Genomic DNA, 25,184 nt, shown 5'->3' on the forward strand with positions numbered 1-25,184 from the left:
ATATGGAAAATCGATTGTAGATATTGGTTCGCGCAGGGAACTCCGGATGCTCCATAAAAATTTCGTTCCTGCAGGAGAGAGCGCAAATAGAGCCATAAATTTCGCAGGGAAGACGAGTTGGGAGCAGAGCAGAGATAACAGCTGTGTCAGACACCGTCCCCTTCCCAGCGCCTTACATGCTCACACCTTCCTTGCCTAAACTCCTTAGAAACCGATCTCCATGACTACGGAATTATTCCGGGTTTGACTATGGGGGAAATGAATTCAAACATCCGATTACTTGCAAGGCAGATTTAAATTTCTGATAGTTAATTTAACAGCATCACGACACATGGGCCCCGCATTCAAATATATGGGCCAATCAATCAATGAAATCATTCAACTCTATGTGATCTACGCGTGGCAAAATGGATGGTTTGAGGCGTGACTTCGTGAAATTTCTTCATGTTGAATCCAAAAATAATTTTGGATTACACAGAAATAGCTTTAATTTCGACCAGCTTCGTCGATATGTGATATCGTGACGATGTCGCACAGCGAAGAAACTGGTCGAGATTAAAGTTATCCATGTGAAATCTACAAGGTTTTTTCGATTCTATGTAGGCCAATTTTCCACCCCCACCCCTCCTACTCACCGTACCTTGCCCCTAGCCACTTCTTTTTATTTCCTAGACTGAAAAGGGACAAGAAAGGAAAACGTTTTGAGGCTGAAGAAGAGAATGAAGGCCTGAAGAACATCAAAGAGAATTTAAAAACTGTTCTGAACAATGGAAGAAACGATTAGATAAATTTGTTACAGTGAATGGGAATTACTTTGATGGTGATCAAAATTGGGTGTGAAAATATTGTTTCATAAAAAAGTTATTACGAAACTCCGGTTATATTTGAGTCCCTCCTCGTAAGCTTAACCTCCGCCATGGATAACAACAAGTAAAGAGATTTCTTGCTTAAAACCATCGATTTTCTGATCTGGGGCCGTATTCTGTAACTCCAAACCGATCGGTGCGGCACCGATTCGTCGGGTGCGACGTCACACAGGCTCCCGGTAAGAAGTCGTGCGATTCTGTACGAACCCGATCGGTGCGGCACCGACGTGAGGGCGAGAGATCGTCGGTAGCCGTACCGACAGCAAAAAGGTGTCGGTACGGCCACCGACTAGTGGGTTTCATCAACTCCCCGGTGCGCATTGTACGTTTTATTTTGTTTTTATCTCATATTGTAAATAATGAGGTTTGCTGCAATTTTATCTTTTTCTGCCCCTTCGAATAGGCCACTATAATTCACTGTGTCAACATCTATATTGATTACCTTGACATAAATGTAAGATATTGGTTAATAAACATGAGGTTTGCCACTATATAATGACTTTCTCTCATTTATGTTACCACTTTCACTCGCTTGTAATAGGATTTCTTTCACTCTATCATCATTTATTTGCTCATTTGACATAAAAAAGATATTTTTGATTAAATATGAGTTTTGCCGCAATGTTATCACTTTGTCTCACTCTGAATAGGCAACTATTGTTTCACCCAATCATCATTTGGCGTTTCTCTCGGCATAGAAATAAGATCTTTTTATTTAAGAATGAAGTTTGCCACAACGGTATCAGTTTCTTTCATTTGTAACAGGCAACTACATTTCATTTTATCGTCAGCCATTGATTCCCTTGACGATAAAAGAAGATATTTGTTAATAAGTATGAGGTTTACCGCAATATTATCATTTTCTCTCACTTGGAATGCGCAACTTAAACATATGTATTTCACCCAATCACAATTTCTTTACTTCCTCGTCATTAACTTCTTTTAATTACACCCAGTTCCATATTTTTATAACAATTTCCTAACTTGTTCCTCTAATATGACATTTACATTTGCTTTTGAATCCTACGTTCACGTTCCATGGTATGTTATTTTCGTCTGCTACGGTGCCAATGGCATAACCTTCCGTTGATAACATTTAGACGGAACTTACTTAATAACAACTATATTACCAAATCATGAATAAATAGCAATATACGGAACCAATATTTAAAAAAAGAAACTACGATCTCAAGGATAGTTTCAATAATTCATTCCAGCAACAACAATCTCCATCACTTACAAACTTTATTGTGATGTTGTAATATTGTTTCCTTCGATTCTGTAGGTACAGCATTACTACCACACATTATATCAGCATTGTTAACAACTTATCCAATATCGTTTATCTTAATCTAGCAATAAGTCGTAATTTCCGCAAATAAAAAGATTGAGAATGACGACAACAAACTGTGCCAATGAGTCTTCACTTGTTTTTACCCTTCTTTCATTGGTGGAGACACGTTAGATGACTTCTAACTTCGGATATATTCGGATTTTCCCTGTTTGAGAAGGAGGGGGAACCGTACCGACTGGTTTGATACCGACGACCATACTGAATCGCTGAATTAGCCGTCGTCGGTATGGAAACCGTCGTCGGTACGGAATGATGTGCTGTCGGTGGGCTGGGAAGGGAAACCGACCGGTGCGGTACCGACGAAATACAGAATACGGCCCCTGCAGCCCAAAGGAGTGTGCAACCTTTTCAGCAATCGGAACTATTCCGATCGGTTTTCATTTTAAACAGCTAATTTCGATTGATTAGCCACGCGATCGGAATTAGTCGGGTTTTAAAATAGTCATTCCGACGACGATATGAGCCTTCGCAGAGAATCGTCGGAGTCAAAAATTTTCAAAAAAAAATACTCCAATTGCGTTGCAACCAATTGAAATCAACTCTTAGGAAATAAAACTGATCGAAATTGTTCCGATCAGTGTCAAGACCATTTCTCCTGTCGTACCCAAGGAATGAGATAGAACCGATTAACCAAATCTTCGTGGGTTTTTTTCCGCAAACTTACGTGAATGATCAGCAACCAACGCATAGGAATATGACTCAAACTTCGATTTCAAATTGATGAGGGCAACGCAACCCGCAATTGGAAATCATGCATCCCAACTGATGACAGCCTACCGCCTGATAAAGACCTCAGAATAGAGCATACACTGAAATCCACTACCCCTTTATGAATAATTGTTTGCGATACAGAATGATTCAGAATTAAGCAATATCAAAAGATTTTGTAAACTAGCAGGGGCTTAGAGTAAAGCCGTTCGCTTTGAAATTTCCGAACTACTTTTAAAACGTATACCCATAGTGCATTCGACCCACCGAAATTACCAAATTCACCCTCTTATCTAAATTTACGGATTATTAAAGATGTAACACAAACGTGAAAATGAAAAGGTTAGCGGATAGGGGAACGGAGTGAAGAGTTGTCTCAAACCAATCTACTGATTATTGAATTACGATAATCAAAGGTCATCTAACCTACCGTAATAAATTATAGCTCCAAAGACGCGAACACTTCAAATAGCAACGATTAACTGTTATTTCTACTGAATACACATCAACGATTTTCTACTCTCAAACCAGATGGACTGAAAGATCGGAAGAAGAAAGCGCGGATTAACTACATCTTAATGGGTAATGCCAGACACAGTGAATCATGAGACAGCATTCACGGATAAACTCAATCAAGAGCCGAGATTGGCTGAAGAAAGCATTATGAAACTACAACTAGCCAGAGACGCGCGTTTGCGAACTAAAAGGAGATCACTTACGACGAGAGGCACGACCTTCAGACACAGCAGTGGGTCAAGTGTTTCAAGGTACGCAAGTTATTCACCGAGGAAAGTTAAAAAAAGAGCATGGAGAGAGAATAAGTGCAGCGGTTGCAGCCAGACACTCCCGCGAGGAGGAAATCATAAACCGCTGCAGGAAAGAACATGAAAACCACTCGCTCAACATCGTTTACAACTTTAAAAAAAATGTATTTCGAAAAATGACGACAACAGATAACATAAGAGGTATTTGTATTACAGATAGAAAATTGAAAAATAAGGAAAAATATGCACATAAAATGTTCTTCGTACACGTCAGAGAAACATTTTGTACGACTGTGCAACGGGATATAGAAAGTTTGCAGAAAATTGTGAACAAAAAGATACCCGTAACTAGCGTAAAGAATTTCAGAAACTATTCCATTTCGAATTTGAGTAAAACATAAGGAGATGTGAACAGGTTAAATCATAATTAATCGCTGTGAATAACCACATTAAAATTCAGAATTCACTAGGAAGGAGATATCCTTCAATCGCATGAGAGGACATCTTTTCCATGGTTTACCATGACCTGACAAAAGGGATACCAGGCATATGCTTTGATCATGTCGCGATATTGAAATAAACAACGTCTTCTAGAAACCTAAGGCCTTAGAAATTTACGCGGATGTAAACACACCCATATATCCCATCATGAAATGTGTCAAAACTTAAAAACAATGAGTAATGTAAAATAAACACCACAAGCAATAATGGCCTCCAAAAAAGAAAACAAATGACACGTGTTAAACAGATGTTCGATGATATTCACAACAGTCGCAGGCCTCAACGTCATGAAAAATTATCACTTCAGAACCGATTCACATATGCATGCCGAATCCGATAGGATACAATTTATCGGGGAGCAATGTCGAGCTCCAAAGGGGCAAGATGCGTTGCGAAGCCCAATGAGTGCAAAGCGGCAATGAGGACATGGGAACAAGAAGAAATTACACCACCACTCGATACGTATCGAAGATAACATCGAGAGCCGAAAATAAGTACCACACACAATATTAAATAGCACCGACGGAATCGAACACACAAAAAATGCACTTTTAGCCGCAGTCCGAAGACTTCGCTCACTAAAACCGCAACAGGTCAGAATGGTTGATCACGGAAAAAAAAACATAGCGATCCTGATTCTTCAAACTCGACCGTAAATGATTCACACGTGATGGTTCACGAACGAAAGGCAATTAAGACAATTTAACCCGAGACGGCCAAAAGAAATAGTATATTTTTAAATCCCGAATAGTTGATGATTAATCATAAACTGAAATGAACTATAAAGACTATAAATAAAAATTGAGAGATTTCAAGCAAAGAAAGAAAACGAAAAACGGATAAAAGAGCTTTGTAAACATAGGTCGGTAATTTTTTTTAAATGATATGTATTAGTGATAACAGTTGGCTAGAAAATCAGGAATATATCATTAAATGAATATGCCGAGCTGGCGGAAGATTTATTTTCAACGTTGCTTCCATAACTAGAAATAATTCTGAAGATATCTCCCCGCGGGTAATATTTCAGTAAGCAAAACGAAAACGAACGGTAATATGCAAATAGTAGAAAAAGGACCTAACTTGCACTAAATAAATGTATTGCAATGAGCTCATGATTTTTTCTGATTCTGTCTGATCGTGCAAAATAGTGGAACAAGTGTTGTCATCGCGGTAGTCTTCCGGGATGAATGCATATTTCAACATTGATGCAGCTAGGCGGCAATGCGAAGAATGACCGTCATCTGTAAGACGTCATGACTCACCCAAACCTCTTACTTCTTCGCATCACGGTTTCAGTTCTTGGAGTAGGCGAGATGATGATCAACCTACCAGAAATATATTCCTTGAGATGAAAAACTCAAATCCACCACTATAACACCTGATTGATATGCCCTGTTCAGACAAATGATTCAAAGGATTGGATTAAGATTTAAACCCGAAAATTTTCGAGAGAAAAAAATTCCAGGGCTGCCTAAATCATATAAATTCGATATTTGTAGAGTGTATATTTCAATGTCAAAATCGCAGATTGAATTTGATGAAAATACCAAAACATTCCGAGGTTAGAAGAAGAAAGTGCATTAGATTTTAAACGGAAGCGAAATCTACGGCGGCCTCATATCGTTGGGAGGGAAAATTAGTATTCGAATAATTTCGATACTGAATCAGATGCCCAAATTTTGTGATCATAAATAAATCTTCAATTCCATCCCCCGAAATTTCCTTTTTGGAAAAATATCACTTCTAGGAATTGTCGTAAAAGATAAGATAGGCCAGTAGTCTAATGGTTACCATCTCTCATTTGTTGCAACAGACTTGAAATCATAAAATCATGTTGACCTTGTTCCTTACTGGTCACCATGCGCTCCAACACCTTGATCAAAGGGTCAATCCTTTTCAAATCTCCCAGGCAATGTTGCTCAACATTTTTAATTATCCTGATTTTTTAATCAATGGTTCCCTACAAGTAGACAATCACCAAACACCATTTGAAAAAAATTTACAAGCTATACTTATTTTTGGCAGCCATTTTTAAAAGGACGGATGGGGAAAATTTGATGAAAAACGTGGTTTGCATAAAGTGCAATTTCGAAGCTATTTAAAAAGATGCCAGAAACTTTAAAAAAAACAGTGTGATTATCACGAAAAGAACTTTTGGAAACCATTTTTAAAAATATTCCCTCATAACAGAAAGTCAGTCAAACTATTTCCAAAAAAACTCAGGAAAAATTTGTCAAAGCTAACTTTTTAACGACATAAATGTTCATGAAGGAAACGAGACTCACTAAGAAAATGTTATTTCTGAGTTGAATACTCAAAAAACTACTTGCAGTATAAGTTTTAGCACTGAGAATGGACTCCATTTTTTCTAAAACTTGTCAAACAATGCCGAAAGCCTTTTAGCGTCGATTTTCGCAGGTCGATACCTAAAAAGGGACTGAATGTAAACAAGTGAAAATTTTACAGAATTTTCTCTATGCACACATAAATATCTCACAAAAAAATTACGACTGAGACCCTACTACATTTAGAGTAGTGGAGCAGTGAATTTCAATAAAATTACAACCACTTTGCATGCTCCTCCTGTGCAAACAAAGCCTCGTGCAGTGCAAGTTAGCACACAGGGGCTTGATTAAATAATTACTGCAATAATAAGTATAGTTCAACCTATTAAAATTACATTTATAATGAAAATTTATTTAAAAATAGAAATATTGCATGGTCTGCATCGTGACCGCCATCTGTCGTAACCACAACGCACTTGCGGGAGTAAGCTGCAGTACAAAATGTTTACAATTCAGCTTTCAAAAAATTTCAGGAAGACTTACAACTGCTAGATTGTTCCGAAAACAGATACGATGACATTGCGAGACACGGGACTCACGTGGACCCAAACGATGACAGAACGAAAGGAATGAAAGTAAAGAAAGTCTTTTAAGTACCAAAATAAATTAGCGGAAAAGAGAAAACAAAAACTTCCACACGCTAACGCAGCGAAAGATAATGGCCGGGTGCTAGCACCGTCCCCAAGGTAAACCGGTTACAGGCGCAGCGTTTAATTGGGGGCAAGCATCCAGCGATGCCACCCCGAAGGTTGGTTTCACTTTCGCTGCATTTGCCTTCCTCTTGGAACAGCAGACTTGGCCAGAAGGTTAATGCACCTCTAAGGCCAGGGAATTTTAAGAGACTAGTTAAAGAATCTCCCGCTACATTAAAATAATAAAAAAATGGATATGCAGACCAAATCTTTAAAATCTAACCACCTATGGAACAGTGGCGTAGCGAGGGGGAGGGGTCTGGACTCCCCCCTCGATAAAAACACGATTACTTTCCTTCAAAAAAGAAAACAAAATATTGAAAAATCACGAATTTACAAAGGAATTCTTTGACAAATTAAGTTTTTTCGATTTTGAAAAGAGTTGAAATTAGCTTAAAACCCTCTACTTAGAACCCTGTTTTTTATTTCCCCTCCTTGTTTTGGACCTTCCCCCCCCCCCCCTAACGAATTTCCTGGCTACCCCACTACTACGAAACATAAAAAAACCTGAATGTATCCGTTTTTGATCCATTGCCCACAACCATTGGCTACGAAACATCGCTTTACATCCCTACTCACTTTAACTTTAAAAGGAGCTGAATGGAGAATGGAAAGGAGAATATAAAGAAGGTATGACGTTAACGAAGCCAGTCTATGCTGCAGTGCAATCCACTATGCAGGAACTACAACTAATTCCCCAGTGTATCGCCCATGCAGAAAGGAATGCCCATTTTTTTCGAGCTGATAATATAAAAATAATCCAAACGTGAATTTTAGAAATTAAGAGGATTAAAACAGTCGTAGAGAATAGAACTTCACAGCAGACGTAGGTAGCAGTCATTCACTTTCTGAGAAATGCGTGAGGGGAACAATCCGCGAAGCCAAACGACAAGAAGGGAAAGCCCAACCATCAGGAATAACAACTTTCAGTCGGACAAGTTAAAGCCTGACAAATGTAATTAGCCATTTAATTCCTTTTTATAAGGCTTCGATCGTACCCAGGGGAAAACAATGACGTAACATCTTCCAGGGTCTAAAGGAAAGGAGCTGCGGACAATACGATTGAATTCACCGATCTCATTGCCCGCATTACATCTACAAAATTACCCTGCGAGACACCAAGGAGGTCGGCAGGTGGTGACCGAAAATCGGCATGAAATACGTCCTCCAACTACACACTAGGTTGTCATAAAAATATTCAATAATAAAGAGAGTACGTGCAGATGGTGTGAGCACCCACCATGTTCACATCGCTCCAAGTAACCAGAGACTTTACCACAAATACACTTTTCTACATATAAAGCTAAAATTTGTTAACCAACCTTTAACTATTTTTCTTCGTAATTACCACACATTTTTGGGAACTTTTTATGCCTGGGAACAAGCTTTTACAAAGCAAGAAAATGACACTGCCGCCAGTGTTTGTACCATCATTTATCTTCTACCTCGCAAAACGTTCCAAGCCATTTCTTCACAGTCGCAGACAAAAGGATTGCTTAGGATCGCATCAATACTTTGGAGAGGATGGCCGATCCTGAATAGTTGATCGACAAACCACCCGATTTCGGCCAAAAGTCGCTGAGATTCATGCTACAGTGTTAGAGCAGTGAAAACGCCACATCATATAGAAGTATTTCCAAAGACTTGTTTCCCTTCAAAATTTAATCCTGTAATCAGTTCTAATAAAAGGAAGCACAGTCTAAGTCACATGATACGTGAATTATTAAGTAAAATTTCTTGAAAGTATGAGTAGTTATCAATCCGTAAACGAACTTATTTTCCGGACAATTGGAACAATGTTTAGCACCGAACGGTAAAAGACTACATAATTTTTTCATCTTTCCATCTTCATCTTCTTTCAAGCGTACAGCTTGTGAATGCAAAAAGGTACTCTAATGTAACCCTAAAAATGGAACGATAATTAATTTGAGGAATAAATATAGATAGACAAATGCAAATCGTACTATTTAAGACAAAGTAAATAATTACAATCTAAAAATTATGATATTCGATTTCGTTGTGAGCTATAAAATCAGAATTCATGTTCAATGTTCACCGCGCGATAAGACAATCATACTCGCCCAATGATCCATGTGGTAAAAGAAGCGGTGAAAAACGCCACCGATTTCTCAACATCGACAGTGTTTATCTTTGGAATGGCGCAGTTAACCGTCGAATAAGCATTCGTGATCAACACATCGTATTTATCAAGATAACGATCTCTTCCTCTCATCCAGTTCTGCGCACCGAAAGAGAGTCCACCATCTAGTTCTAAAAATCTCATCATCGCTCAAGTCTCTTAGAAAGCAAACAGGCACTCGAGATGACAAATGCCTGCAGATCGGTAGAGATAGACAAAGTGAGGACCGATTCCCGCCACAGGCAAGCGATCGATAGGGCAACGGCAATGGCGTTTGGAGAAAACCTTCCCCCAACCAACCCCTGACGGGAAGAGAATCTCTTCGCCGGACCAAACTTCGACCGCCTGTGGCCACCTGTTAAGGGTGTCTCACGCATACTTCCGTGGAAGATAAGCCACATATGTTATTGGGGAGAAAGCCCGGTGCTTCAAATCGAGGGGAAATCGGGTTAATTCAAACAGAAAATCCCTACGACCTAAGGTTTCCTTCAGTGGCTCTCGCATACTGTCACTTATACAGCACAAAAACTAGGGTAATTTAAGAAAAAGACAGGATAAAGCAAAGTGAAGTGAAAAGTAAAAGGCGAAAGTGACATACGTACATGGTAATCGAATACATTATAATGTTTCAATAATCATGAACTACATTATTCTTGCCCAACAACACCCATAACCTACATTCTTTGGAAGAGAGGCTATGGCAAAGTATAGCATTGAAAATTTGGACCTAAAGGGAAATAGGAACGTAACAATTAAGAGCATTTTAAAAAATATCTTAGAATCCGTGATTCTTCAACGTAATTCGGCACGGCAGTGAGCGAGGAAATTTTGTATCGAATGCTACACATGTTTGAGGCAGGCCTAACCAAGATGCAGACAAAAGTCACGGGTTAGGAAGAACTTAGTCACGACAAATCCGTGAACTAAGTTCTTCAGAGACGACTGGTGATTAGAGGGCCGGATCCCATTGATGAGGCAATTTCCACGACCACCCTATTAGTTCCAGATTACTTTCACAATTTTCCACACTCTTTCACAGTGTGTACTTAAGTATTAATCCATACCTAAAAGAAATAGAAATGCCAAAAAGCAGGTTAATATTAACCTTAAATCAAAAGTAAAACCCGACAAAAAATAAAACCTTCGCAATAATAAAGCGCCACCTGAACATGCTAGGAAGGGGATGCTCAAAAATTGACGATATAGGTTCATGTGCGTGGGAGGACAGGGATATATTTGCTTGCGATTTCTAGGGCCGGTATGACCTTTTCCAGATGTTTCCAAAGTTTCCCCGCAATTCCATTACTTTCTAGGCACAATCAAATTCCTTGACGTTCCCTAACTTTCCAGGTATTTCGGAAGAGTGGGCCGATTTGTTCCGCTGATTCGTAGGATTTTTTTAGCATAAAATTCATGAACTGACAAGAGAAGACTTGGAGCCTCTGATACCCAGTGCTGGCGACGGATGCAGGAGATAAAAATGGACCGTTAAGGAGATGCATCGAAGAACAGAAGAATGGAAAATGTATAGCACCATACGCCAGAGAAGGTACAGTGGATGGGTCATTTCATAAGACATACGCAATTACGTGAGGAATATAATAGAGGGAAAATTGAAGTACTAGTCCTCAGAGGAAGACATAAGTACATGCGGTTGATGAAGAAAGAAGAAATTTAGAAAACAGAAGGGACTAGCTAGTGAAAAGGAGAAATGGAGGGCTGCAGTATACCAATCTTTGGATTTTTGCAAAACACGAACATCCTTGTGATGAAAAAAAACTCACATAAAACATTTTAAAAAATAATCACCCAGAATCTGGGATTTATATTTTTTGTCCAATAGTTTCCAGAACGGTGGACACGCGGATTTGCTCTGCAACGGGAATAAGGAGGAGAGAGAATCAATTAGTTCCCGCTCCCAGGGAGAAAGAGGAAAAATCCCACCCACTCTCAATTCCCGCCTGGACGAATCCCGGTGAGTAATAGGCGATTTGTACCCCCACCCCATGACAGCGCGAAAGGGCCAGAAACCCGACATGCCAAAAGGTTCCCAGGAACGACGCTAGTCTCTCCGACGGAGCCCGTATCAAACGAATTAATAGATCGAGATTGATGAGGGGCCCCTTTCATTCAATCACACAGGGTACCGAATCGAAAAAAATATTAAGGGTCAATGACCATTCTGAGGCCTGAGCTTCAAACCCCACCCACCATCAGTGACCCTACTAAAAACTGCAGGGGTGGTTGCTCTCTCTGAAGTTGACTGGAAACGAATATGTCTCAGAAAGGAAGATTGATCACATTCATCAAGAAATTAAAACTTTATATTCGCGACGTATAGGCGTACGATTTCGCGATTATTTATGATAAATAGGCCTATGATTTAGTTAAAATTCACTTTGCCCGTGAAGAAGGCATACGAGCGACGCTTTAAGCGAAACTATAATTATTATTGGAATGTGATGAATCATAAAATGATATCTTTTACTTCCAGCGTAGTTAATGTAGAATAAGCCAATACTTCAAACATGTAACAATACAATACTACTAATATATTTCAGGAACTTTTCCAAGAGTCAGAATTTCAGTTCACTATCACTCACTTCCGTTCAATGCATCAAGATAATTTCCCAATGGCGAAGGTATATTTGGGGCAAAAAAACATGGAATAATCACGGGAATTTAGAATTATTCGTTTCAACTGAACGATTACAACTTGAATATTATTACTGAGTCATGTAGTTCCGTTAAAAATCAACCCGTGGTAGCTTACGTAAAACCCTACGAGTTAACGTGCGCAGATACATCAGCAACTGGCAGTACAAGGGTTGAAATCCGTAAGTGCAAGAGAGGGAAAGAGGACCAGAGAGTAGAGGAGAATTCGACCAACAGAGATAACGAGACCATACTTCACGGACATCCTAGAGGATATGGACCTCTACAACCAACGTCCCGCGAGAATGCAATCAGGGTAGACTTTATATTCATGGCTGTGATTCAACCTCCGACTAGTATACGAGGGAATTCAAACGCTTAACAGAACAAGGATAATTTCCAATAAAATCTCCAGAGTAAAAGATGAACCGAGTATAGACCTTGAGTGTGAGGTAACAACACGAAAATGGAAAATTGGGTCGAAATCAAACCCATCCAAATCGTGAGAATGCATAATATGACAGAAAACGAAGTAATACCATTTGAAAAATGTAAATTTATGTAACAAATAAGTCATGACAACACAGCTTTCGAAAATATTTGGCATACCCAAGTAAATCAATCACGTTAAAAAAACTGATATTCAAATACAGTCCTGAAAAATCATGGCTACATTTCAAACAAACCACATATATTTCCATTAAATAGAAGAAGATTTGGATACGTTGAAGGAAGATGTACTCCATATCTTTCCATTCAGTTCAGTGAGTCTCAAAAAGCATATAAAAAACCCTACCACTTCTCCTCCTTTCATTCCGGCAATATGGTCAGCAATAATCAAAGTATAATCAGGTAATAAAAATACATGAGCTTATTTAGGAGCTCCTCTGGGTTTAAGTCAATAAATGTACTCGTTCCAAGGCTTGAGTTAAAAAAGTCCACGTATTAATTGCATTTAAATAAAGACCATGCAGATACCAAAGAGGTATAACAATACTAACTGTTCCCTTACAAACCACCAGTATATCATATCAGTGTACAATGTCTCCAGCCAATTTCAACGCCCGACAACCAACGGAAGCGACAGGAACTTAATAGAAGGATAATTTTAGACGGAAGAGATTTACAGTCGGACGTCAGTAAATGAGGACGCCAATTGTTGAGGTGGGATAAAAATTTCGAAAGTGTACGACAATCGCCGGAGCATTCGGCGCAAGGTTCCAGTGCGAAAAAGAAATGTTTAAAAATCCATGTAATTTTCTCCTTAGTTGGGGAGAGACAGTTAAGGTTAAACCTAGAATACGTCCTCACCCTAACACAAGGCAAATAAATTTAACGCAACATCGGTCCTATATACTACTTCATCTGCAGTTTTGTTTAAAAAGTTGTTCAAGGTAACAATTTATCCCAAAATAAGCTGAACCTATAACCGAGTATGCGATAATTTTATAGTACTTTCGGCATGTACATCCGAGTTCCATAATAGCGAGTAACTATGAACGATGTGAAATTGCGTTCTTAATGAAGGGTGAGCTTCAAAGAGCAAGTAGGAAGGGATGAATACGATCTCTTGATTATCACTCTTTGTTTAATTTCAGCGGTTAAATTAACGATAAATAACGTGAAATCTCAAAGTATTTCGAAAACGACAGGGTATATCACGGATTAACCGTAAGTATACGTACTAACAGATTCTAAGAGTGATCAACTAGGAGCCATTTCTCCGATTCCAGGAGAACATTTAAAATTATAATGTAGAGGAAGCATCACAACATATAATTAATAATATACGATGGACTCGAAAATATTGGGTTTAAAGGTTTTATCGAGATACAGGGCAGCTAAAATAAAAACAGCCCTACTGATATTCATCCACCTTAGACTTATCACTTGCAGACCATATCTTACGCATCTTATCATAGTTTTGACATTCTTGACGTTCACTGAACACATCCATCATATATTCTTTCACATAGACCATATCCATTTCATTCAGATAAGATATACCTTATTGATGGCTTAATATCCACTCCCTGAATAAGGAAAAGAATAGATCTGAGGCGGTATTTACTACGAATTGGCTATGGCTCGACACAATCCTAAATCCCGGGATTACGTGATCTCTTGAGCTTCAGCACGAATCAATGTTTTTTAGGTTTGAGTGAGGCGATAATAAATCCTTTTAATATACCATACAAAATCTCCAATAGGAGCAAATTTTTCTTTCCCCCACGAAATAAAGTCAGTCTCATTAAAGTGTACCGGGACTAGCCACGGTGATAACTTTTTACGGAGTCACCCGCAATGCACAAATAGTACGAAAAATCCACAGAGGAAAAATCATTCGCCTTGACCGGGATTCGAACCCGGATCCCTCGATTTCCGGCCGAGTGCTTTAGCCAGCCAAATTTCCACAGGTGAGAATGACGCCTCGGTAGCTTAACTGGCTAAAGCACTCGGCCGGAAATCGAGGGATCCGGGTTCGAATCCCGGTCAAGGCGAATGATTTTTCCTCCGTGGATTTTTCGCACTAAAGTCAGTCTCCTAAAAGATGACCATTTATGCAAACATCTCGCTGCCATATTCAACAAGTTAGTCCTGCACGGGTAATTACGAGGGCTTCTTATTTCGCGCATGCGAGTTATCTATAACTGATTATTTGTTGCAATTTTGGAATGCGGTATCAGAGTCCGATTACAATCCAAAATGTTGTTAAATAAATTATAAGCATTTAGTAACCAATGGGAAAATTATTATGAATCCACGAACATTTTTTCAGGCCAAAATCAAGGAGACCGGTACGTTATTATCGTGAGAGTAAACATATCAAATTCAAAGGCCTAAATTCGTAAATACGCCGGTATTCATTAATCATGGGCACTTATTCCGACATGAGGACTGAGGTCAAATATACATGAGGACTAATCCATCGAATATAGCGGCGAAAGGTTTGCATACAGGCTGAATAACATTATCATTTCTTCCAGCCCTTTCAAACGATATCTCAAGTGATAGCTCTAATGAAAAATCGACAGTTTAACGCGATCATTCTCCGCGATGGCTCCAGAGATGGGAAATCCCATCCCCTATTCCATCAATCGGCACGTCCTTCTATCCGCCTCAAAAATCATAGCGGGCACAGTCTTTCAGAACAAACATCAAAACAAACGGCATCTAACACCGATTGCAACGCCAAGCTTGGCTTTTAATTAATGAATGGCAGTTAAATATTTGTAAAGTTAGAGAATAAACGATATAAAAGGGGACGATAGCAGAGGCATAGCCAGGATTTTGAAATGGGGGCTTAACGGAGATTTCGGGGCCTTTCCGGGGTGTATGGAAAACAACCCAGGGCCATTTGGGGTCCTTCCCCGGAGAATTTCGGGATATTTGATGTTAAAAACGTGATTTTTAGGACTCGAAAACAGTAATTTTATACGAGTAGTTAATTAAAGTTATTTACTGAGGCCTTCTTACTTGTTTATGGTGCCTCTTTTAAAGGCCCCAGGGAGGGAGAGGGGTTGTAACCCGGAAACCCCCCCCCCCGGTGACCACCCCCCTGGACGGTAGGAAAAATGACCGTGTGAATCAGAAAATGATGGAACGAGCGATAATTTCTATGGTCTCTGAAAACCTATCGCTGGCGCTATCACTCTTGAGGGATGGATAAATGATCGTGTAATTAATTCAGGCTTAATCCACTTTTTATAGAGTGTGTTTTCCGCGCGTTTCATGCCGGTAGACAAACTTCATGTAAATACCTTCATGATCAGCATACGGGGGGGGGGCGACTATAAAACTATGGAAATAAAAGAAATCACCAGTAGTTGTAAGCGAAGGTACCAATTTATGCTCTGTATTTTTTTTAAAGTTCATAAATTTTCTGAAACCTTCTTTATATGAAGGTGAACTTCTCAAAAAATGAGTGATTTTACGCGTCAGGCGTTTTTATCCCGGAGGACTCATGTTTGTCCAGTTCCACAAACTACAATGAGTCACGAAATAGTCGCAGTACTAGCCTATATCATAGATCATATAGTGTAGAATACGAATCGTATTTTCCAAAATTCCTCCAAAAAAGTTGAAAAAATAACTTTCGACCAGCTTTTTCCGATGTTGAACCACTGTGGGGCGCGGCGATCCGGGAAGCTTCGTTGGCGCCGTCCACCCGCAACGCACGCGAGCTAATCGGGTCTCCCTCCGCCTGCACAGCGAATCCATGACCTGCCCGAGTGGCTTTCCTTCAGAGCGGGGAGCGAGCGAGCGTGAGACAGCGAGGGGGCGCGGTGAGACATCGCCGGCATCGCGAAGGGAGGGGAGAGGCGAGCTGTTCGCCCGAGGAGGACCACTATGTGACTTGCCCTTTGAACGAGAGGTCGCGACCCTACGATGGGCCAACATTCTACACGTAAATCTCAACATTTACGTCAGTAGCGCAGCCAGTCCGGACCCCCCCCCCCCCCGAAATATAAAAACACAATTAATTATTTTCTTTCATAAAATAAGACAAAATGTCAAAAAATCATGAATTTTAAAAAATTTTCTTTAACAAATGAAGTTTTTTCGCTTATGAAAACATTAGTTTAAAACCCATTACTAAGTACTCTGTTTTCCATAAAATTTTCACACCTGGTTTTGGACCCCCCCGAACGAAATTCCTGGCTACACTACTGATATACGCATACGCAACACTTCCCTCCCCATCAACTTAAAGAATATTTCAAATGTGCTGTCCTTCAAATCAAAACTTCATTCTCACCTTTCTCGCAATACATTATTCAATAATCTATAATTCATAGTCATGTAATCCAAACTTTAATACCCAATAGAATTTGCGACGGTTTTCCTCTTTTTTTCTCAACCATTTTTTGGTTGATTATTCATTAAATGTTATAATATGATAAAAAGTTATCGAAGTGTCAAATTTTTTATTTATTATTATATTTAAAATACCATATTTAATGACATATTTACGTTTTCATGTTTCGATTAAATTCAACTTGATAAAACGAAACTGAATTATATACTGTGATATGCTATTTATTAATATTTATATGTAATTCACTTATCATCAATATGTTATCAACTGTATTATGTATGTACTTTGCTCACCACTAATGTACAATTGTGCTCTTATGTGTTGTGTACCCAGAGCAAATAAATATTATTATTATTATTATTATACTACCACGGGAGAACTCAGCGCGAGGAGAAGGACCCTAGAAAAGTGATACTAATTATTATATGACGCGGAAATACTCTAAAAATTATTTTTCCGGAAAATAATCGTAAGAATTAATAATTCACGGATATAATAATTATTTTGTTATTAATTATAATAATTATTACCCCGCCGCCACCGAGGCCAGCAAATACGTTATAATATATTTGCCGGCATCGGTGGCGGCGGGGTAAAGTCCTCGTCTACAAGGGGTCGCGGGTTCTAGTCCCTTTTAGGTAGGTTGTCCCTAACCAAAGAATGGCTGCTTGTGCAAGTGTAATTGCTAATATTGTTGAAACCCCCGATGTAAAAGGCCAATTTGCGCTGTTTTCGGTGGTATGGGACTAAAAAATAAAATAAATATAATTTTCTTCATATTTTGTTTCCATTCGCCTTTCCCTCGCCGATATGTCACAACCTGAACAAACATGCATTTTGATCTCCTATTCCCCAGCCATGATCATGGGTACGCCCATTCATGCAACAATATCAAAAATAATATAATTTGTAAATAAATATATAGCTACGAAAATGAAAAGGAGACTTCGTTCATCGAGGTCATGACCTCTATGGTCGAAACATGTCGTACGGACGAAATAAATCTGTGGAAATGAACGAAGTCTCCTTTTCATTATCGTGTATTAATTCCCACATAGTTGAGCCTAATACAATTGAACGAAATATATAGCTATAAATTATTTTTAATACATTATTAATCAAATTATTTCTAAATAAAATTTAAAAGATAGAAATTAATAATTTTATCAGATGAATTTCAAGTTCAGATCCAAGAAAAGCGACAATAACACCAACAGGATTTCTCACGGACGCCATCGGTTTAATAATAATGCCGGATTCAGAAATATTTTTTGAGCAGGGATTGTCATTCGGAGCGGGAATGCGATTCGGAAGAGTTCAATTAATTAATTCTACGTAGAATATTTGAAAATAATGATAGCACACATTATAAATGCAGCAGGTTTGAGGTACGTAAGGTGCTAGCTCTAAGGTACCAATATACTTCAATTCTGCAACTTAACCATAAAGTTAGCATGTCCTTACCACCCACGAAATTCTTAAGACTAAGTAAAAAAAATAGCCTTTAATTTGTCACTTCCAGTAATGAAATACATCTAAGGCACAACTTTCCCTTGCATTAAAAATCCCAGACAAGAAAAGTACGAAAATGTTAACTCAATCACAAGCATATGTCACAATCTCATATTTATCTACATTATTTCGTTAACGTAATCCCGATTTTGCTGCAGTGGGTATAGTTAACAAATTAGTACGGCGCAAGTGTGTGGTAATACGAAAATTAAGTCCAGCTTCCATTTCACGGGCAGTTACGACGTTTTCAATGGACGGGTTAAAGTTGAGTGGGTGTTATAAGCTGCTCCCACCCCCCCTATACACAACGCGACATCAGGAGATGTTTTTAAAGAGACGCGAGCGCCACTCTTGAGCGACGAGGGAATGACCCCATATTTTCCACTCGCTTGGAGAAGCCAGATTTCCCGAGGGGGAAATTTCGCACAACGCAAACATGTAACGATTTCCGAACACAAACAATTTATAAGAATGCTACTACACCCAGTTCAATCGGTTGACGCTTTAATATTTTTACGAAATGATATCATAGAACAAGGACAGACGATCAAAAACTTTAATTTCATGGTCAGAGAATAACTAACATTTACACTAATCGCGTTCTCTCTATTTTCATACTTTTGAAAATGCTATGTAAAATTGTCACAAAATAGCCACACTATCCCTTTACCCAAAGCGTACTAAAAACAGGAGACATTTTGCGAGGCATTATTATTAAGAATTATCAAAAGAATAAGCGATATTAAAACCTGATGATAACACTAGATGTTGAAACCCGGGTCGTACGATTTAAAATAAAGTGTGGAATAAAACATAGTTATTTTATTTCATTTAACATGAAGAAATTCCACATAACGCCTGAGACCGTGTCTTAGACTAAAACTAAGACTAAAAAAATAACCTTTCATTTGTCTGTTTCAGTAATGATGTGCATCTAAGGTTAAAAGATTCGCCACACACAATTGGACAGCGTCACAAAGGCAAACGAGAAATATTTCCACAAAATCCCGGAATTTCAAAATCTACTTGGTGATTATCATCATTTACTTTAAACCGCCATAATAAGGAATCAGAATATAATTTAAGATGAAAAATACAAGGAACCGACAGAAGTTTTCAAACCACTACGGATAGACTGACTGCCATTACTGGGAGAGAGAAGGGATTATCACATAGCAGGGATTAGGACATAGCAGAAAGGTGGATTCCATTTATAAGCTAATCGCAACAAAAACGCCAATATATAACAGTCCCAAACTTGAAAACGCAAAGTTGCGACTTTCCAGCCTCCGATGGACTGGAAGAAACCTTAAGTTATTAAAATTACTCCTACATAATAACCGGTTAGAGATCAAAGGTGCTCGGGCGACTCGTTCCAAGAGCCAGTTAGAACGGCGGCATGCGAACTATACATCGAAGACACCCAAATTCTAGACAAAGGGGAGTTTAGGAATTAAAATTGAGTAATAGTTATCCATCGCCTCATCTCTCGAAGTTCAATTGATTATCACCCAAATATGCGGTTCATTTCATTCATCTTTACGTGGATCAGTCTTGCTGGGAATTTTAATTTTACGGATTTAACGGGATTTTTTCTAAGGATTAAGTCACACTAATTAATTCTTAGAATTGAGGTAACCTAACCAGGCTGGGCCCGAACCCACGAGCTGCCGATTACGAATCTTTTCACTCCAGCATCTCAAGCGGATATGAAGAGTTATTTTTGAGATTGTCAAAATAACCTTCGAAGCAATACAATCACTGAACTGATAAAATTGTGATGGAAGATACCGCTCTATTAAAAATAATACGAGTTGAGTGTCATCAGAGTTATAATTAAGAGAAAATACCAACCATAGATAGTAGCATAGAGTAAGTATGTATACTTACTCTATGATAGTAGGCATGTCTTTGGAGGACTCGCACTCAAACAAGGGGTAGCGGTCAGCGGTAATTCGTCTACGCAGGCAATTACTGAAATCGTTCTTAAAGAGCGCGACAAATTTATAGACAATATTTCGAAATTCATAGAGAAAATTATATTTATTAAAGAATGACTACAGTCGAAAGGACGACGAGATAATTATTCATTTTCCAAAAGGCAGTGGATGAAAAACTAAGCAACGAAGGATAAGGAACCAACGAACAACCGCCACAAAGGAGTACATAATCGCATTAAAACAAAATCATAAAATGTTGCCGAGATTTTTGCATTGAATTTTTTATCTGCAGCACTAACCGTCTTCCATGGAGCACTCAGTACTGAACCGAAAGCTTTCGAACTTGATCTTGATTTCACATCGCGGTAAAACGAATTAAATCGACTACACAAGGGACAAAAAAGCATCTCCGACAAAACTGCGAAGTGAAGGAAATCATGCGGATAAAAATATGGTTGCACGTTCAGACCTTTCGATAAGCCAGGAGAACCTCGATGATTAAGGGAGGGATCTTCGTGGAAACGCAGTGACCGTACACATCTTTCAGATGACAACACCTTACGAATAAAACCAATTCTACCAATAATGAAAATATCCTTCGGAAAACATGAGTAATGGCAAATTCATTATGCGCAAATATGCGTACGGTGCTCTCACGGAAGCTTAGGAAATGGTTTTGCATTTCCTTTGTTTTCACAGTCTCTACAAGCGGACGTCAATTCTACGAATCATATCAACTTATCCCAAGCCAAAAAAAAATATCAATAACGCAAATAAGGAAAACCTTTGCCCAGCAAAACATTAGGAATACTAGCATGCTAAAAATTAAGACGCTGGACAACCTGAACGCGACTGATCTACCACACAGTGAGATAAAATATGGATAGCTCTAATAGAGCAGGAATAAAAATTATGAAAAATCTTATAATTGCAGAATATTAGAATTGAAGAAGGAAATGGTGAATTTAGAACACATCACACACATTGAACACGCCCACAATTATGTTGATATTACAACCATCATACCACCGTTTAAGCTTGCCAATCGTTCGAAACGCGAACAATTGCCAAAGGAAAGTTCGCACATACTCCCCGTTTAATGTCAACTGCTAAGTCAGGCCAGCCAAAACTGTTGCTTAAGAAGCTAAAATAGAGAATAATGGGTGCCGAAATTGAAATAACAAGTACACGAGGCGGCTAATATTCGCTCACTGTGGCATACAAGAAAACCTGCCGGTAAATTTTGATGGTGACGCGCTCTAGATAGTACTCGATACTGACGTTGACGTCCTTGTCAACAAGTCCCCGCACTATCAGAATAAAACAGGAAGGCAACCGAGTTAACAAACTTCACACTTAAAAACAATGACTGAATCGGCTGTCATTTTTAGAATCGATCATAAAATATTACTTACCTATCCAACTCGGCATAAGCATTCTCATCTAGATTCGGATTTGCTCCGAAAACGAATAGTTTAAATTTAATTCGATCCGAATACTTAGCATGATTCAATTCGTCAGATTCGACCTCGTCCAATAAGAAATAAAAATACCTGATGGTACAAGATAGAACACATGAGAGAATCTAACACCCAACCTGGTTCCAAATTGTCCACATCAAATAACAGAGAATTATCAATAAGCTGAAAGAAACAGAGCGGATATTCATACCGTAAGAGGACACAGGGTAATATACCGGCCCCCGAATGCGGTGAATAAGATCGTAAATACCGGATTATCATCATTGGGCTCGGGGCGGGAGGGACGGTTTCAACTGAACGTGTTTTCATCAGATGAGAGGGTAAAGTAATGTATTTTGAAAACCTGTTAGACATATTTTAATCAAATTAAGTACTCCAACGATATGTGTAACAAATTAACTGTGTGCAACCAAATTTAAAGTGTACTGTTATTCAACAGTAAATTAATGTATATTCAGAGCATCTGTTCTTAGATTTAACAATAATTTTCCAGCTCAAAACTTGTCACGAGGTAATTGCCTTTCCAGTAGCCAAAAGAAAAGAAATAAAAGGGTAATTGGTATGGATCAAAGTTGAAGGCAAAAGGAGGAGTTTCAAAGTGTTCTTCACAAACAAAAAATAACATATTTACTGCTAATCTGCGGAATGTACCTAAAGTAACGAAACAATTTGTTAAAAAATCTTGAATATTTTAAAAATTAAATAAAATTTGTCATAAAAATAAAATCGGTCACTTCCAAATGACCTCAATAGCAGTCAATTCATTCTGAGAAAGCCCCCGTGAAATATAAGCAACAGATGCCTCGATGTGGCGACGAGAATGAAATAGAAGAAGTCGATCGCAACGATGAATGATGGTTTAACATTGATATTAAACATTAACAAATTATAAACCAAGCAGCAGCCTAATAAAAGTGCAATCCCAAGGAATACCTCACATAAACGAGTTCACGGCACTTCCAAGATAATGTCTCCTTCTTTCCTCCTCACCCAATAACTGCAATAAGTTTCAAAACAGCAAATTGATTTAATTCATAAAAAAGAAGTGTATGTTAATCTAATAAGTATAACGCCTAAATTACAATATAAACCTTTTCGTGGCATGTAACGAACATTCTAGGCAAATATTACGTTAATGACATTTATCTCGCTTGTAAAATAACATTTCAAATAATCAAAATGAAAAACTCAATGCTTGTCAACTGAAAATATCAGTACGCATCAATTAGCATGTATATATTAAAATAAGGGGTAGGTTTTTAAGTAGTGTTGCCTTCGACACAGATCAATCAAATTACGGATGACCTTTGACCTGAACTTTTGAAAGGGTTCTCCAGTCGAAAACATAAGTATTTGTGGAAGAATGGACTACCGCTACTGCAAAACACCAAAATCCTAGCTGAGAGATAGTATGACCACCAGTGAGGATTCCCTATGCCCATACCAGCCGGCATCTCGCTCTAAACATGCTCGACGGCTGCTAACCGACTGCTGACGACCCCTCAGACACCACTTATGATCAAAATCACAGTAACTACAAGTAATGAGTTTTAGCAAAAAAAAAAAAAAAGGAAGAGTTAAGATGTTGCATTAGCTTCGCAGACGTCTTCGCAAAAAAAATATGAAGAGAAAGTATTGCATATAAACCACAATGCACACGCATAACTACCAAGTTCCGTCTGTAAACATAATAGCGAGATGACATCGAAATACACTCACTACAATAAGAAGAGCACGATTAAAAGGTAACATTCTCTTACGAAATCACAGGAAACGACGAATCATTGGGTACAACTTCCCAAAACGTGGGAAGGGTATACATCCACTATCGACCCCGATGTCAATTAATAAATAACAAAGGTATCCTTACCTCAAACACTTTCAAGAGAAGTTTCACGTACAGCCTCCTCACTCCTAACGACTTCCCAATCGATGCCAAAAATATTATTGCGAGCAGAAACAGGAGAAATGGAGTCAAAAATATAGAGAAAGCTAACGTAACCGCTGTCGCGATTAACGCCATATTGCTGACTGCGATCGTTTGTAATGGGTGGCGCTATTTTATCGACGGAAGAAACATCAGATGATAACATTGTGCTTCAAATGTAAAACTATGAATAATGCAGGTTCACAATGAAAACTCAAAAGATAATTTAAAACACGTATTCTATCACTTTAATACAATAAATGGATGCAAAGAGTATTTATTAAGGTTAAAATAATTATAAGTATGAACTTGACTTAAGGTAGTTAAACCGGAAACAGAGGTCTATGTTTCTTCCGCTATCAAAATGGCAGACTTACCAGCTCCTGTTAAGGTTTCACCTCTTATTAAGGTAATTTCAAATACTTTTAATGCGGTATAACTTTTTATTTTATTAATTTACCATTTGGGAGACCAACAACGATTTTGTGTGCACGATGCGAATCCTTCAGCGTCATAATATTCGGAAAGAAATGCTTGATCCAAAGTACGATAGTAATCGTTTCACTCGACCAAGTATTGCTATTTTATATTTAATTTTCCCTATCTTCCCGTGTACAGGTATTAATTTTACTAGTGATAATATTTACTAAATGTATTCAATTGTAGTTCGGCCGTTGGAGTTTTCTCGTAGCCGGAGTATTATGGGGGGCATCCCGGCATAGGTCTTTGTCTAAAAAAGAAGCTGGCATTCGAGCAGTTGAGGAGAAAACGAGAGCTGCCAAGGAAGCTAAACTAGCTGAAGAGAAAGCAAGGATGTCCAAAGGTAACTTTAACCAAAATGTAATTTTCCTTTTGTTGGAGATAAATTATCAATGTTCTAATCACTGCCGCTCTTGTCTTTCGTTACAGAGGAGCTGATTAATTTGGCTAAGGCTGCTGGAGTTACTGATTTTAAACCATAAATCACTGTAATTAGTCTTTGAAAAGGTATAAATAGTTTGGCAATGTGTATTATAAGTCCCCTTAGTTGAAATCAAAATAAATGTAATAATTTTTCATACGTTAGTTTTTAATTTTTCGTTGGTTTTTCCAATGTTTGCGAGGTGTATAACCGATGCCGAAGTAAGATATTAATGAGGCGTTAATCACGTTTTGGTATTCCGAATAGGTACTTTGAGCAGATACGCATCCGTGAGTGCCAAAGGTCATAGCAGCATTTTAAGCCTTATGATTACATACCTGCATTAAGGTGTGTGAACAAAATTTATGGTTGTGTGAATTGCTTTATTTTACTCATGATCCAAAATGTGAAAGAGATCCACTGGAATAATCCCCATATAATTTCACAATTGTTGAGTTCATTTAAATGTAGCCACATCTTGGTCGTACATTTTGTTCAATGTTTACATTTAGCTAAGCTTCATAATTGCAACTTCTTTGGTGTGCGCTCAAGACTTCCATAGTTACCGTCTACTGTGTA

General features: G+C 38.4%; 2 protein-coding genes across 3 annotated transcripts in view; one reads left to right on the forward strand and one right to left on the reverse strand.

Annotated features, from left to right (window-relative positions):
- LOC124156380 (glycerol-3-phosphate acyltransferase 3) overlaps positions 1-23,821 on the reverse strand; it is a 138,112-nt gene extending 114,291 nt beyond the window's left edge. For both annotated transcript variants that reach the window (XM_046530907.1, XM_046530905.1), the window contains exon 1: positions 23,648-23,821. In XM_046530907.1, coding sequence (XP_046386863.1) covers positions 23,648-23,800 — 153 coding nt within the window. In that variant the 5' untranslated portion in view covers positions 23,801-23,821. The remainder of the gene's footprint in view (positions 1-23,647) is intronic.
- Positions 23,822-24,004: 183 nt separating this feature from the next.
- On the forward strand, positions 24,005-24,764 carry LOC124156381 (ATP synthase subunit e, mitochondrial). Its single transcript, XM_046530908.1, has 3 exons — positions 24,005-24,113; positions 24,371-24,527; positions 24,614-24,764. The coding sequence occupies exons 1-3, from the start codon at positions 24,069-24,071 to the stop codon at positions 24,664-24,666; spliced, it is 255 nt and encodes an 84-aa protein (XP_046386864.1). The 5' UTR covers positions 24,005-24,068; the 3' UTR covers positions 24,667-24,764.
- Positions 24,765-25,184: the final 420 nt, after the last annotated feature.

Source organism: Ischnura elegans, chromosome 3 (genome assembly GCF_921293095.1).
Source record: "Ischnura elegans chromosome 3, ioIscEleg1.1, whole genome shotgun sequence".
Lineage (NCBI taxonomy): Eukaryota > Metazoa > Arthropoda > Insecta > Odonata > Coenagrionidae > Ischnura > Ischnura elegans.